We start from the raw sequence: 17603 nt of genomic DNA on the forward strand, positions 1-17603 counted from the left end.
ATGTTGGACCCCATCCCCTGCACTTTCTGTCACTTGTTCACAGTTGAGTGGCTAATACATCAATGCGACCTAAATGTGTCACACCCTGCTCTTTTCCTCTGGTCCCTTGCTCTCTCTTTTCTTCCTCTTCTCTCCAAGGTATGTTCTCCTGATTCTATGCCATCACCCCAGGAATTAACTCCACCCTTTGGTGCTGGACCTCTGGGAGGAAGAGCGCTTGTTGCTGCTGCATCTCCTTCATTTCATCTCAAGATCACCCCTCTCTCTCTCTCTCTCTCGGTGTGCTACACAAAGCAGTACAAACAAGAACACTTGCATCAACTGCCTCCCGTTGTCAAGAGTGGTCAAGAGCAGTAGTGACACACATTAATTCTATGTGCACATTCACTAAAAACTCTTCTAATGCTCACATGTGTATTGCACAGTAACAAAAAAAGGTACAGGCTGCCACACACACACACACACACACAGTGCAGTGACACACAGACACGCACACTATAGAAGAACAGTGGGTGCTGCAGATGGTCTCTTTTGTCTGTAAACAAATCTGTGCAACTAACTACCCCCCCCCCCCCCACACACACACACTGTCCACTGTAATAACACACACAAACACACATACACACCGTCTTCTGTCCGTCAAGCAGAGATTATAATTACAGTGACAGGAGGGCACATGGACTATTGATTCAGAGCCACACTAACACAATGAAGACATACAACACGCTTACGCTCTATTGATGCAGACAAAAAGAAACCGTTAAGAATAAAATTCCTATAAACGTGCAATAGTTTGCAGAGTTTGGTATGTGTATTACACTTGTGAATCTGGGTTACCTTGGTGTGGATTGTCCTTGTGCCTGTATTAGTGTTTTGTATATATAGATTTGTGTTTATCCTGTTTTTATTAGATGGATTTTTGAGTCCAATTGAAGTGTCGTGTTCAGAGGTATGAACACCAGGATGTGGAGTCTGGAGGCAAGAATACATTCTGAATGACAGGAGATTGATTGGGGATTACACAGACAGGCATATCTTACAGGTGGCGATGGCTCAGTGGTTAAGGTTCTATGTTAGTGATATACAGTAAACACAATGAGTTCAGAATCCCAGTGCTTACTCAGAGCCACTGACGGAGATTGAACAACTCTCATTTGTATACTTGGAATGTATGATGTAAATCGCTAGATACTAGATGAACGAATGTAAATGTAAATAATCCTGTAACTTAGACACAGACATAAAGAGGTTCAAACTATCTCAGTAAAGTATTACTAACTCACCTAGACAGGCAGAGCCATTATGATTTGGTTCATATCCTGCGTCACATGTGCACCCTCCTACAGGCACCATCCATTCACCCTCTGCATTACAGTGCATCCGGGGTGCCGTCCCGCCCTGCGATTGGCTGTGAGGTACACAAGTCCCAGTCACTGGCACCAGAGCTGTAGGCTCTGCCCCTGAGGGCGTGGCCACATAAGAAGCCAGGTACAGTGTTGTTGCTGGACAGCGGCGGTAAAAGACGGACACACCCATGAGTGACACACATGCTCCACTGTCTACAATAGCCAGCACAAATCTGAGAGACAGAGAGAGAGAGAGAGAGAGAGAGAGAGATGAAAGAAGGTAAATAATGTCATGCACTACATGCTCATCTGTCATTGAGAGCTGAAGAAAACAGGCGAATGTGGATTGATTAATTCCCGTTTTCTGTTTTCTCTCCATCCAGACTTTATTCCTGCAAATATTAGCGCTGGAACACATTGATATTTACTCAGTTGAATTGTTTTGGCCGCACAGGCACACAAAGCCAGCTGAACCGCACAGAGTTTCATTTCATCTCTGAACAGTCACCCATCACATATCAGCACTGGACCATGCAGTGATATGAAGGTGACCGTGAAAAGGTCAAAGGGAGTCGCCATAGTACCCGCGACGTGTGAGGGGGGCAAAGCTGCGGGTCTTCACGTTGATGCGGCGCGTCCGGTCTGGCTTGTACTGGTGAGGAAGACTTGGCTCCACACGGCTAAAACTCTTGTCTGCTGCGATGGTGTCTATCTTCACCCAGCCCTCTCTGGTCTCCCCACTCAAAGGCTAAGAGAAAGACAGACAGCGAGAGAGAGAGCGAGAGGTACTTGGAATTGAGCACATACCAGATAGTACATGGATTTGAACTGCAGTTTGGCAAAAATGCAAGTCATCATCAATGCGCCTCAAAATGTTTATTCTTTCACATCAAGTAACTGCTTTATCCTGGTCAGGGTTGCAGTAGATCTGGAACCTAGGAACACTGGGTGTGAGGTGGGAATACACCCTGGATTGGACACCATCCACCATGGTATCACGCACACATTTACACCTAGGATCAATTTATCCTAGCCAATCACTACCCACTGCATCACCATGTCACCCCTCCATATGTTTTCATGTGATTTTGACTGTGCTCCTTCCCAGTATTCATATGCAGCACATAATTCAAAGTATAAGTGAGACTTATCAATCCTTGTCTTCAAAACATGTGTTTTTAATGTTAGGTTCCATTGCATATGGGCCTGAGGAACTTTAAATTGATTTATTGTTGTGTTACAGATATTGTTTTCAACATTTGTTCTGTGTTAGCTTTAAGGCCTGGGTTTTCTGTGTTATTAAATGTTTCAGGATATTAAGTGTTTAGGTTTTCTCAGTTCACCCTGTTAATGTGTTTTTAGTCAGTTGTATGAGCTCTGTGCATGTGTGTCTGTGTAGGTCGGAATTGGTTATGAAAAAACTAACAAGTTAAAGACTCAGTTGTTTTATAAAAAATAAAAAAAAAACTATTTCCAGTGTGTGATGGATCTGATCACTGCAATACAGACCAGCTATTCCTGTTAGTGAACTCATAACAGGACATAAATGTGTAACCTGCATTATCTGATCCTGAGAGAACAAGAGCAAGAATAGAATGCATGCAAACATAATATTTGGAGAGTGTATTAAAGGTGTCATGGGATGTGCCAAAATAAAATTTAGAGCATCCTGCATCTCATATCCTCATATCTCAGATCCTATCTCATAATGCTGGGCTTTTGCAATTTGCAATTGAAGTTCTTGTAGGACACCTACACTAAATCACATGTTGCTGAGACTTCCCGTGCATCCGCTTGTAAAATACTTTAAATAATGACTTAAGAGCTGAACTCTGTGGAATGCCATGTCCCATGAACTAAATCTAAATTTAGCAAACTGCAGTACTCGTCAATTTTTTTAAAAAAAAAGAGAAAGAAAGAAAAGAATAACAGCCTCCAAGCATGTTAAGTTTTCCGTGACGTACAGTATAATTCTACAGAATGAGATCCAAGTCTAAGGTGAATAATTGGTTTAGGAAGTTCAGCAAACATAGGCTGTCTATTTTGTTAATGCTGTGGCCTTTGTTTGCTCTGGTCCAGGTATACCCTCTTGGTGAAAGCCTCTTGAGTGATCATAGCACTATACCACTATGTTTGCACCTGAAGTGAATATAACATGCAGTGCTTTCCCATTTCCTGGGCGAACACACTAGCCCACTGGCTCAGACTGAATAGCAGAAAATACATCTCGGTTTGCTTTGCAGATTGTAACAAAGAAACCATGACCACCCCTTACATTCGATGCAAGAAAGCAGAATGAATTTAATTACATAATTGAATTATAAAATAGAAAGTTTCTCGCATAAAACCACTAACATCAGGGTATGATTCTGTGTTCTTTTTGCACTTGATGGGGTGTTTCATTTGTACTAATTAATGATGAAATAATACATTTTATTTAGTAATTATATCACTAGCAATTTAGTTATATATTAGTATTCATATTGTTAAATAAAGGAAAGGTGTAGCAAATTTGATCATACGGACAGTCATGCTATGAGCCAAGAACCTTATCTTCTCTCTACTTCAAGGGAAGGATAATCTGTTATGATTGCTTACTACCTTCTACCTATTCTGACCCAATTTGACCTCAATTTAGTCACTGCATATTTCCACACATTAACTAGTTCTCCAGTATTGCACAACAGCTACAAAGAAGAGCAAAGCCTATAATATGTTTCTTTCAAGACATATGAAACCAGCCACTACATTTTTTCTACAATGTGGCTCAAGCCAGCACATGCTGTGATTGACAGGAAGGAATGACATTCCTCCCACCCAGTCCTTAGACCTTGCCTCAGATGACAATGCCATTGTTGGAATTCAAACTCCCAATCTTGTGATAATCAGACTTGTTGATCTTACAGGTTTTTCTATTCACTTGGTCAAGATGTCAAAATTTAACTGATTAAGATAGCCATGTTTAATATTTTGTCAGGTGCCTGATGTTTGGGTCTCATACAGCAGATGCAGCTTTATGTCATAAATTCCCTGCTTCAGTGTGGTGTGGTTCCGAGTGGGACATTTACTGCTTTCATGTTGGTTTGTTTTGGGTTCACATTGCCATGTGATTTTATTTCTGTCTCCACCCCTGTCTTGTCATTAGTGTGTTATCCGATGGTGTTTACCTGTTCAGTGTTTAGTCCCTGATTAGTTTATCTATTTATACACTGCTGGGTTTTTTTTCCGTCTCATTCCAAGTCTCATTATTGTGGGTTCAAGTTATTCTGTTGTGAGTCCCAAGTACCTTAGGTCCATGTGTATTACTTCCTGGTTTTGGCCTTCACCTGTTTTCCTCATTTAAAGATTATGGATTGTTAGGCTCCAGACTATGAAATTAAATTTGTACCAAAAGTATTGAACGTAACTTTGTGTTAATCCAAATCTCACTAACCAATGAAAGTATCGCTGTTAAGCCCCGCCCACATGTGAGATTCGCGCCTGAATGGCGAACATAAACTTTCGGCGCGTAAACAAAAAGTTTGAAAGCGTAAATGAAAATTCTAGCAGCGCATTAATAAACCATGATTAGTGACAATGAAGATTAGAAAACTATTAACAAAGAATACTGTTTATTTGAAGAGCATGTTAAATTTTTGCTACTCAGTTCACTGTTTTCAGTTTCAGAGTGTTTTTCTTCTATTATTGTATTTTTATTCTTTTCTTAAAAAGTTATATTCAATACATTTGGCACAATTTTAATTCCATACAGACTGGTGCAACAGAAAATGTTTGCCCTGTTCAAACTCTCAATCTATTGACAATACCATAGCTATTCATGGCTGTGAGCCAAGAGAGCAAAATTAGCTGTGCTCTAAGGGTGGGAGGGATGTTATACTTTCACTCTCTTGTCAAGCAGAGTGACACTTGCCAATTGCAGGCATCTGTGAGCTCATGCATGTGGAATAGGGCAGATAATGCTTTCTTCCATGTGTGTTAAACCACCCTGTGATGCTGCATGCAGCAGTTAGAAAAAGTTACTGAGGTTGGCTTCACATCTCGGAGGAAGCATGTGCCTGCCCCACATTCTCCGGCTGGTAAATGTCATATGATGGGGGAGAGTTAGCTTGTGGGTATGAATTGGCAAGACCAAACTGAGGAGAAAAAAACAAACTCTATATATATATATATATATATATATATATATGACTATGGATTGTTGCTGTCTGCTTGTGCTCTGACCCCCCACTTGGACCTCTGACAACGAATCAAGGATTGCCCTTAATAAGCATGAGTTGCCTTTAATCTCTGCATATTACACAGAAAGCTGTAACAGTAAACATTGCCTTCTCATATGCTATAGAAAGGTCCAAAATTGTCAGTGGGTATTGTCAAGCATTGTCATAAGTCATTTATAGTGCGAAAATGAGAACTGAGTATCCAAGTTGTCAATAGCTGTCTCTCATCTCTTCAAACTGCAACCATGTCATTGAGTCACTTGCATGTCACTAAAATCTGATGAAGCATTTAAGAGACCGATTTTCTGTCTCCCCTGAAAGTATCTGGAAGTGTTAACACATCTCAAACTCCTTTTACTTTGACCCATGGGATGTTTTCCAACAAGAAATACATAAGAGGAGATCTCTCTGTCCCCTAGCTAATGCGAAATGGGAAATAAAGTTCATACAATTTTACAAACATAATAAAAACATGGAGATTAAACTATCCAGACAACAACACTCCTTGGATCACTCTTACTCTTGGCTGTAACTAGTACAGAAAGACTCTACACCAGGCTGAGAGTTGTTGTATGTCAGTGTGTGTGGGTGTGCAGAATAAGATGCCAAACACAACACGTTTTCCACTACTCAGAGATGCCAGTTTTAGCTGCAGAATAACGAAAAAGGAATGCAAGTTAGGAAGCAGTAATTTACTCAATTTTTTACCTTTTTATCAGGTACATCCACCATATACTGTTCTTGCACCTTGTAGTTTTAACTTGGTGGACTGTTCTCAACATGGCAGTAACGTTGAGGTGTTTCAAATTCATAGCATTTGTACTGGTGCCACACACATACTAAGATGCCATCCCCATGTCAGGTGTCGCATCTGTGCTGTCAATAGTTCAACGCCCACTGGTGGCCCTGAAGTGGTCCTTTTCCTCTGATGGATGGGCTAGAGGCGTGCACTTGATAAACTGAACTCAGAAACATATCAGCTAAAGTCAGGTGCACCGACAAAGTGCACCTGATAAATAAAAAAAATCAAATAAAATTTTGATTATACAAATTTTTATTTTATAGACAGTGGTCTGTCTGACAAAACAAGCTAGATTTCTGTAGTCTGTTTTGTGTAAAAAATAAATAGGATGCCAATTTAAAATCCTACCTCTCCTTCTTCCAATTTGAGCACTGAGAGTGTAGGTGTATCTTATAAAGTGCCAATTGACTGTGTGTGAGTGTGCATTAGGCCTACCTAAGCCTGAGGTTTATTATCTGATTATACTCAACAGGCTTCTTTGTGGCAAAAACCACTAACCCCATACATGTATGTCATTCACTGATCAGGATTCATCTCGATTTGTATACACAATATTTAAGAAATGTAGTCCTGTATCTCTCACCTCTGCGCTCCAGGTTTTCTCCACTTCAATCTGAGAGTCAGCCTGCCTATAATAGAGTGTGAGTGTCTCCCTGCAGGTTGGCGAGGGTGAACGCAGACTGGCGCAGTCACGTACGGAAAAGCGTAGAGTGACAAAAATCCGTGGAGCTGAATAGCTGAGCAGGAAGGGAGTGGCCAACCAGTTGTCATGGAGACGCTGGTTTTGATTGACGTTGCATACCTCAAAGGTGCGGATAAGCTTGCCCTTGTCGTCAAGCACACTCACTTCATCCCACTAAAAACAGAAATGGATAGATTGACAATTGACAATATACCGGTTATTTTCTATATACACACACATTTTCAGCTACAGCAACAAGCAACAGAATGACAAGTAACAGTTTTATTTAGATTTCCTCAAATTTATGCAAATGTATGACACAGTGAAGCAAAAACTCTGATCAGTCTTATGGCATATTTGGTCCAACGTTTCTCCACTTCCCCACTCGCACCGTTCCTAAATGCATTTAGTTCCCATTTATTGTTTGACGTGCAAAATGGAAGAAAAACTGATAACTGTGGTGTCATCTTATCATGTCATATATGACTTCTTATTAAATGTGTATAGAGACATTATGAAGAAAAATCAAGCTTGGAAGGAAGTAGCAGAGATCGTTGGAACTTAGCTTACTTTTTCAGCCAATGAAGCTACTACAAGCTTAGTATATAATGTAAATCAGGGGTGTCCAATCTTATCCTGAAAGGGCAGGTCTGGGTGCAGGTTTTCATTCCAACCAACCATTAAGGACAAGTTGTGACTACTAAATGTAAATCACACATAAATGCAAGTATATGCACTGAATCAATTAGTTATAAATCATTAACATATAGTCCTGTGGCTGGTTGTACCAGCTGGACATAAAAAAAAAAAAAGTTGGGTGTAAGCACTACACAGAATTAGCTACGTTCAGTCTTGTGATAAATATTTACACCTGTTGCACCATCTAAAATTATGACTAGGTGCAGTTATTCCCAGAGTAGACAATGCACGTCCAAGCTGACGCATTCTACTGCAGTGATAGTGATACCGTGCCAATTAACATTGCTATGGTTACAAACTCACATTTACTGGCGCCAACAAATAGATTAAACATGACTGCTGAGCCGAAAAAAAAACCAAAACAAAAAATTATTATTCAGATAATATCGAACTCTACAGTATGTATCTGCATATTTTAGTATGCATAACAAAATAAGGCCATACCATTAACTGATTGAAAGCCTTCCTTGTTTACCAACAAGGTACTCATCTTTTAGATGGTGAGAACTTCTGAATTAATTATAACAATTCAGCCCTGCTGAAATGAAACCTTTTTTAATAAGTTCTCTATATCCATATAGTATATCCAGATGATCGGTGCAGTCTCTCATTACTCTTTCACGCCTGAAAGCCTGCAGATCGTGTAGCCTGTATATTAGACGTTTTTATTTTCACCTTGGAAAATAGTCAATTTACACCTCCACTTTACACCTACCTTTGTCTAGGCATAAGATTTAGTCTCAGACATAGCACTATGCCTAGATGGTGCAACAGGTATTAATTCTACGTAGGACTTAAGGTGCATTTTATGTCCAGTCTAATCTTACAGCCGGGTGGATGTCCAGCTGGTGCAAGTGGCCCCTGGAACTGGAATCTAAAAGCTATGTCCTAGAGGCTCATACAAGTGTGCGTTCACAAAAGTGCATGAAATGACAGACACATTTGTTGTGGTTGGTGAGTCTGTTTCCTACCACTAAACTATCAATATGAAATTTATAATTACAACCCCAATTCCAAAAAAGTTGGGACGCTGGGTAAAATGTAAGTAAAAACAGAATGCAATGATTTACAAATCTCATAAACCAGTAAGTTACTCACAATAGAAAATATAGATATAGACATATAGACACAATAGATAACATATCAAATGTTTAAACTGAGGAAATGTTCAATTTTAAGAAAAAAATAAGGTAATTTTGTATTTGATGGCCGCAACACGCCTCAAAAAAGTTGGGACGGGGCAACAAAAGGCTGGAAAAGTAAGTGTTACTAAAAATAAACAGCTGGAGGTTAATTGGCAACAGGTCAGTAAAATGACTGGGTATAAAAAGAGTATCTTAGAGAGGCAGAGTCTTTAGGAAGTAAAAGATGGGCAGAGGTTCACCAATCTGTGAAAAACTGCATCTACAATTGTGGAACAATTTCAGAATAATGTTCCTCAACGTAAAATTGCGAAGACTATAAATATCTCATCATATACAGTACATAATATCATAATATGATTATATGAATATCAATTTGTCACTTTGCTTAGGTAGAAATTTAACAGATTGGATCGGAGAGATGACTCAACTTGAGCCCCTCTCAAAGCGGTGTGATGTAATCTGATCAGAAATTCCCAGAAAACATACCAAATCTCTCCAGGACAACAATCTCAAACAGACATGGTCACACAGAGACAGGGAACAACTGCTACATAAGAGTGGAATAAAAGGACGGACAAATGGAAGCGAGAGGGATGCCAACAAGACAGAGATGTGTGATTGCTTCAAATGAATGCTGAGGGACAGAAGAGGGGATGAGGAGATAGAGACTGGCAGCTACAACGGGTGAACGGGTGTTAAAAAACAAGTAGGCAGATTGAGAGGGGGGTGAGAAAATCGAGGAGGGGATTATATAAAAGCACAGATGGATAGATTAACAAGCTGCAGAACAAATAACAAAAGAGATGGGAAGAGAACAGGCGAGAAAAAAAGGATTAGAGGAAGAAAATGAAGCAAAGAAAAGGCTTAATGTTGTATGCGGAGTATGTAGTATGTGTCACTATATAATCATATGAGAATGGGTCAATGCAAGAGAGAGAGAGAGAGAGAGCGAGCGAGCGAGAGAGAGAGAGTAATGTTCTCATCTGTAGTTCAGTCACTAAGATGCTCCAGGGCATAAAGGCAGCATATCTGACTGGTCTATTGGCATCACCAGTGTAACATACTGCAACTCAACCAGAAGTAGAGTGAGACAGGGAGAAGAAAGAGACATCCCTTAGAGAGATAGGACTGAAGAGATTGTGAGTAATAACGGTTAATAATAAACTCATGTCTCTCTCCCTTCATCTTTATTCCTCCTTCGCTCTTTCTGAGCCCCAGGTCATATCAGCAGATATGTGAGCTGTTAATACCAGTGAAAATGTCTGCATTCCCTCAGTGTTCCTACCAGCTACACACACACACACACACACACACACACACACACACACACACACGGTACATACATACAGTGGTGCTGAAAAGTTTATGAACCCTTTAGAATTTTCTATAGTTCTGCATAAATATGACCTAAAACATAATTTTCCTCAATAAATAAATGAGCAAGTATAATATTTTTGTCTCATTTAATTGAGTTCTCTATGGACTCTCCTTTTTCAGGACTTGATGTTTTAGATCATATTTATTCAGATATATATAGAAAATTCCACAAACTTTCAAGCACCACTGTATACTGTACATGCATAGTATTTGCTTATTTAGGGGTTTGTGGCTCCCTATTCAATACAGTATATGGAACAAAATTTCAGAGGCAATTAAGTATCATTTAGTAGACAAACCTTTCTTTAAACAACATAATGTTAATTCAATGTAAATGCATTTTAATCATTTTTGCCTGACCCTGAATTTGAAGCATAAAAGTGCTAGCTTGAAGTTATGAGAATGCTTGTGTTATACACCACTTATTGTAGAAAGAAATTGCAAAATGGATTTACCCTTTCAAAAGCGAGTGATTCATTGTAGGACTCAAAACTGTGCGCACACACACACACACACACACACACACACACGTACACACACAGATTATGGGACTCACCCCAGTTACAGGATAAGTTGTCCAGCCAAGTTCAGAAGTGGATTCAGTGGTGTCCAGCAGCATCACTCAGAGAGAGAGAAAGAGATAAGTTCAAAAGTAGAAAAATCTCCTTTATTAATATAGAAAGAATTTCTCCTTATCAAATTCGGTCAGTATATGTATCTGCTACAGAAATGACAACCAATATACACTGACACATACAGACAAATTAACAAATACACATGTATACAGTAAACTGTTCTACTGTATATACTGTACACATGCCACTTTAATAGGAACATCTGCATGCCTGCTCACTCATGCAATCAGCCAATCATGCTACAGCAGTGCAATGTATAAACTCACGCAGATGCAGGTCAAAAGGCTTTGAATAATGTTCACATCGAACATCAGAATGGGGGAAAAATGCAATCACTATTACTTTGACCAAAGCATGGTACTGTAGGTGGAAACACCTTGTTGATGCATGAAGTCAGAGGAGAATGACCAAATTGGTTCGAACTGACATGAAGACATAATTGCATGAATGTCTACAGGTATATCATATGCAGTATATTGTACATTCTCCCATGTAATATATTTAAGAGAGACCATTAGAAAGTGACAGAGAGGATAAAAGAGGGATTATTTTCTATACAGAGCCAGTCACATTGTTTACAAATGAATTATTTCTGCAATTCAGTAGATTAAATGTTGGTGTTTCATGTTTCTTTAAAGCAACATATTTTTTCACTTGAAGGGTGAATAGTTACTCCTCTCCAGCACTGGTCATGTAAAGGAGGCTTTTAATACACATTGCTTACCCTTTGCATACAGTCCCGTCCATGCAATGATTAAAAGCTTGAGTGAGAATGCTATAGTTTAGAGACACGCCCAAAGCATAAAAACTGGGTGAGTTCACTAAACCCCTGCTTTGGTGAGTAGTTTCATTTCAGCAGCACTGAAGTACCGAGGCTGACAAAATCTATTTGTTAGCATGGGTATTTATTTTCTCATCATATCAACAATAGCAATTAGCAGTGCAATAAACTTAATTAGATCTCAATAGTTTCAGTAAGTTTTGATATAAGGAATAAAATTTCCATTTTGATTTTGCTTTAATTTAGTCCCTTGCACAGTTCAATATTAATCTACCCCCAAAACATATTCAACTCTCACTGTAGAAATTTCCTGTCTAGCAACCTCCTGCAATCTTTAACGACTATTTATTTATTTATTTTTGTTACATCAATGATCGATCTAAATAGAAGATACATATGCAGCATATATGATACAACATACATAACAGATATGTGTTATGCATCTATGCAGATTGTCTAGTACTATAATGACATATTGGAGTACACTGTTATTTATTGCTTAGTCATAAGTATGTTGTCTCATGCTTTGTCAGTGTGCCAGAAATGTTTGGTCTCACATGCTAGTTGGTGTTAACTACTCATTTGCTATTGCTATTGAGTGTGGTGACTAAAAAGTTTGTCAGCCAGCCAAGTTAGCTATGACATCTTGCGAAACAGCCTACGCTTGCAGGAATATGGAAGATACAGAAAGTGACAAATTAATGGAAAAAACACTGTTTCTGTTATGCCTCTGGGATACTTTGCTGGCAAAGTTTGTCCCCTTAAAGGGAACCATCACAGCAAATCTATAAACAAAAGTTGTTCTGACTAATCAGCTTTATCCTATGATAAACCTTTTCTATCCTGATGAGAATGGTTTCTTCCAGAATGACAGTCTTCCCAGCCACAGGACCTGAGGGCTAAATGAACGGTTTAATGAGTATATGCTATGGATTTCACACTCACCAGATATCAACCCAATTGTACACCTTCATAAGCAAGATTTTTTGATTGACGTGTTAGACATCAGATCACCAACGGAAGTGGCATGTTACACAACTACACTTGACCCTTCTAAATCTAAAGGGCTTAGATGAATTTAGGCATCTTAATAACTAGACCACCTAAAAATGATTTAAAATAATTGTCACTTAGGGATTAGCTGAACTCTCTTGCCCCAGCTATCATGAGTCTTAGTATGATATCTGGATCCATCAAAGGAATAGTTTGTGAATAGTTTCAATATATTTAGTCCAAGGATAAGACCAGGTTTTGTAACCTGGTATGTATGGTTATAAATGGAAAGCTAGATAGGAAGAAATTGCAGATGTATTTTTAACTTCTGCTTTAACATCTGTCCAGGAAATTATTCTGTAGGTATTTCAGACTCTTGTAAAACAGCCATATTTCTTTTCCACTTATCCTTAAAGCTGCTGGAAAGGGTAGTTAAACACTCAAAGCAATGTGAATTTTAGGATGGAGTTTGGGGCATGAGCTTCAGTGACTTCAGTGGGGCTATGCTTCAGTAAAGGTTTTTCAGCTCATAGCTAAAATATGTTCAGTCCATCTGGAGGTTGCCGAGAGCCAGATCTGAGCCTTGCAGTACTGGCAAGTCCTATCAAAAACTTTACCACCTGCTTCTACAATTTTCTTAGACCCATGTTTGTGTCAGACTCCATTAATCCAGTGCTATTTGAATTTACAGAGCAGCGTTGTTCAGCTGCAGGGATTCTGGTAAATGTAGATTTGCAAGTCATGCTGTGTGCGTGCCTTTGATTTAATAAGCTAAATCCTTCAGCATAAATTCTCATAACCTTGCCTGCGGTAAATATGGATAATTGATGATGGTCTAGCAAGTCTGATTGACTCTTCTACTGTTTAACATAGGAATATTTCAGTGTTAAACCTCAACAAAAACAAACAAACAAACAAACAAACAAAGCCATGATCATTTCAGAACTTGGTTTTAGAATTAGACACAGTGCAACAATAACCTCCCACTGATTCCAAACTCCTAGTTGGGCTATTTATTTGAGAACTGATAAAGAACATGACACTTGCACATCTCATAACTTGGGATTGTTTTACTGATCGGCACACAATACAATGTCTTTTGCATTTTTTCATGTCAAAACAAAAGTCGGTACAAAAGCAAAATGGTAACAATGTGCCAAATGCCAAAAGTGTGCACTGCAGTTTTCATTGAGTTTTTGTGGCTAGACAGACAAACACCCCACTCTCCAGGGCCACTCCTATGTATAAGCAAACTGGACAGCTGTTAAAGGATACACAACCAGCCACTAAACCGTAATATTATACAGTGGTGCAGAAATGAGTCCTAACACCCGGAAATGAGTTAGCATCTTTGCACTTCCGGTTCCATTGTCCCAAAGTCAATGGGTTTTTTTTGAATGGTTTTTTGGTTAAATGCCTGAAATAAGATCTGTGGTTAACACAAGCTCAAGATATTTTCACATTGTATTCTACGGCATGAAATACATCAGTAGTACCCCACTTGTGATTTTAAGCTTTAAAGTGTCTTGAAAAAGACGGTTGCAAACAAGTGGCTAAATGGGACTACTCATGCTCTTGCAAACTATTCCAACTCCAACTTTACAACTTGTTTTAAATAAAGATTGAAAGAGTTTGTCGGAAGTCATACGAATGTGGTGTAGTTCGTTTATAACCTAACTTTATCCTTTTACTAAAGATTATCTTGAACAAAACATGTAAGAATCATAAATGTTTATTGGTCGCAGAGCTTATTTTCCGCAATAATCTAAAAGCCAATGGGAAAATCCTATTGGCTTTTTGTTGAGGGAACCACGGTGATGCTAACTTCCGGGTTGGTGGAACCTCCATGAGGACGATGGGAGGGCATTTTAAATATTTTGATATTTCCAAATGCTTATTCAAGAGCGGTTAACATAGCACACACATACAACACAGATGATTATATATGTGTCAAATAAGTTTTGAACAGTAATTACACTGTATGGATGTTCACAAAGATCAGAAAAGTCATAATTATCATAGTCATAAGTCCATATTTAACTTCTCAAATGTCAAATACATAAACGTGTCTCTTAGACATTTTATTGATGGCAGCTGCTATGGTGAGAAACATGACGAAATCGTCAGAATCATGCATTTCTCTGTTTAGAAGCTACTATCCAACTAGCTATACTCTGAGCTCAGGGATATGGAGGTGACAGCCAATGAAGTACTGGAGATTTACTAAAGAAGGAGTAGAAAAAGGGTAGATCTATTTTATAAGATAAAATGTAACCTCCCATTGATATAGCAAAATTGGTTGAATGCAGATTGCTGTCTGAATTCCAGCTAAAATGCACAAGCATTTGGTGCGTAACAAAATAATTATATAACTCACACATTGATTTTATTTAGTATATTTCCTCATCATGCCCTGACATTAATTCCTGGCTACACCACTGACTCTCTGAGATGTGAAGTTAACACATGGAACTGTGTCAGCAAAAGTATTTATTTGATTTTCACTCTCAATTTTAAATTGGATTCCACCTCTCTTGACTGCCAGAGGCAGTGTAAAAGCCACTCTAAAGAGGTGGGTAGGGCTGGATTGTGCTATAATTTGAAAGCTGTATAGAGAATTTGGACAGGCCTTAACTCTCCCACACCCAAACTCAGTGGTGTGTGTTCTGGCTGATATAATAAATCTGTGATGAAGAATTAGCACACACCATGCGGAGGAGGCACTTTTTACTGCTTAATCATCATTTTGTTGTTTGAATGTATTGAAGGAATTAAAAAATATATTTTCTTTACTTAATATTTCTGTATCTCTGCTTGAACACACTCATTTCTACAATTAAGCCCCAGTCATGTTAGTGTGCTCATTTTGTCCTGCCCGCATCGTAGCTTAATGTAACTGAAAAGGCGCATCTTGATCTGGGCCAGTAACATTAGCCATCAAAACATGACCAGAATGTTAAGTAGTGAGCGTACCATCGTTCATCTGAGTTCAGAAATAGTCTTTTTGGAAATGTATGAACCCAAGATGGAAGACTTTGACTTTTCTAACAGAGCAGGCTGGAGAATTTTACTGAATAAAAGCACTTTGAAAAGAACTTTAGAAAACAGGCTCTGCCATTTGCTAAAAATGAAGCTGTGAAACATTACAGAACTGTTTCAGTCAGTTGTCTCTCCATCACTGTCAGCCCTACAAAATGCAATAAAATGAGGTCCCAATCTCAGCAACATTATCTGACACTTTCCACATCTACACCAACGGCTCCTCATCATTGCCCCAGGTCATTCTGACCCCAGGAATGTAGGTGGAACATTCCAACCTCACATTGTTCATATGTTATTTACACGTAAAAAAATTTTTTTTAATAAATTATATATATATTTATCCATCCAGCCATCTTCTACCGCTTACTTATATTTCACAATATTTTTTAAGGTAGCCTACATATAATACTAAAGTGTTCCTTTAAACAATATACACTAAAGTTACATACACGTACACATACAGCAACTCGCAGCATCAAAGTGACCGGAGATCATTCATATTCAATGAGAGCTCATGACTTCCTGCAATTTGAGCAACAGCGATCGTTGGTGACTAGATGCGGGCGTGTCCAACGACAACAAAGTTGAGAAAAGTTTGTCTTTATGTAAATTTGGAGCAACTTGGTGCAGCAACTACCAATGGGAGTGAAGACAGTAGAGCGTACGTGATCCGTGATCTGCCATGCTGCCCTCGAGTCCGAATTGTTACGTGGACCTGGACAGTCGGGCACTTGTGCTTTCGCCGCAGACAGATGGCCGCAATATATACACTGGTGAATTTTATCAACAAACGCTGTCCCACCAGAATGTTTCATTTTAGCGGCAAGAAAACTAGTTTGTTGTCAAAAGTGGAATACTAGTTGTGCCACCCAATGATAAATATTATTATGGCAACCAGTAGCAGAAATGCCTACTGGCAAATTCATAGTACAGCGTCTGGCAACTTGCAGTCTCACATAAAATCACTGTATTTGTGAACGTAGCTTAATACTGTACCACTACCCCTGTAGATGAACAGATACATTGCTGATACTACACTCTAGAAAATTCAAGAAATTGTTTAAGAAGAGTTATCCTTCTGAAAGAACCCACATCGGTTCTATGGTTCTAACATTGTTTCACGTTCCTATATGCTTTCACAGGGCATTAGAGTGTGTGTGAATAAATATTTATTTTCACAATCATTAAATCTGTCCAGTGGATGAGGAACAACGACATTCAGATAAGGACAGAGTGGTAAAGTAGTGCACATGATCAAGTTAAAGTCCGCATTTTAAAGTTTTAAAACTAGATGTGTTCTGTTCTAAAAGTTCTATGCCCAATGGAAGCCGACAGAAGGTCATTTTTTTGTCATATATCACCAAAGCCACTTTACAAAAATAAATAAATAAATAAATAAAAATGTTGGAATGTTCTTGTAATTTGAGCAACAGCCCCCACAAACTTCACCTATAGTCCATACACAAAAGTATGGCGTGCAGTCATGCTGGTATACTCATCCCATCACTATTCAGACAGAGTGCATGGAGGAAACTTTGATGGAGGCATAAATTGCTCCGTAGGCAAAAAGCACACTGAAGTGCAACAGTAATGCACTGCACCAACAGGTCAGTCTTATGCTTCTGATACACCCACCCCCCAGACACACACACACACACCCTATTCTTTCTCTCCTTCATTCTCAGTCCCCCTCTTTTGTGTGTATTATTAATCTCTAAAGTGACAGAAGGCCACTGTCAGAGCTTAAACACAAGGCTACACTGAGTTTCAATTATTGATGTGAGAGAAAAAAGAAGAGTCACTTTGTTTTGAAAGCTGTGACATGTGGACAGAGACGAGAGAGAACGAAAGAGATTGAGTTAGATGGACTCCATGTCTCTTTAC

The 17603-nt window shown here is 38.9% G+C and overlaps 1 protein-coding gene across 1 annotated transcript in view; it reads right to left on the reverse strand.

The window, feature by feature from the left end:
* ephb6 (eph receptor B6) overlaps nt 1–17603 on the reverse strand; it is a 57504-nt gene that overhangs the window by 27211 nt on the left and 12690 nt on the right. Inside the window, exons 2-5 of the mRNA XM_053625828.1 lie at nt 10825–10889; nt 6949–7221; nt 1931–2094; nt 1284–1579 (exon numbers count right to left, since the gene is read on the reverse strand). Of these exons, the coding sequence (XP_053481803.1) occupies nt 1284–1579; nt 1931–2094; nt 6949–7221; nt 10825–10889 (798 nt within the window). The remainder of the gene's footprint in view (nt 1–1283; nt 1580–1930; nt 2095–6948; nt 7222–10824; nt 10890–17603) is intronic.

Source organism: Ictalurus furcatus, chromosome 1 (genome assembly GCF_023375685.1).
Source record: "Ictalurus furcatus strain D&B chromosome 1, Billie_1.0, whole genome shotgun sequence".
Taxonomy (NCBI): Eukaryota; Metazoa; Chordata; class Actinopteri; order Siluriformes; family Ictaluridae; genus Ictalurus; species Ictalurus furcatus.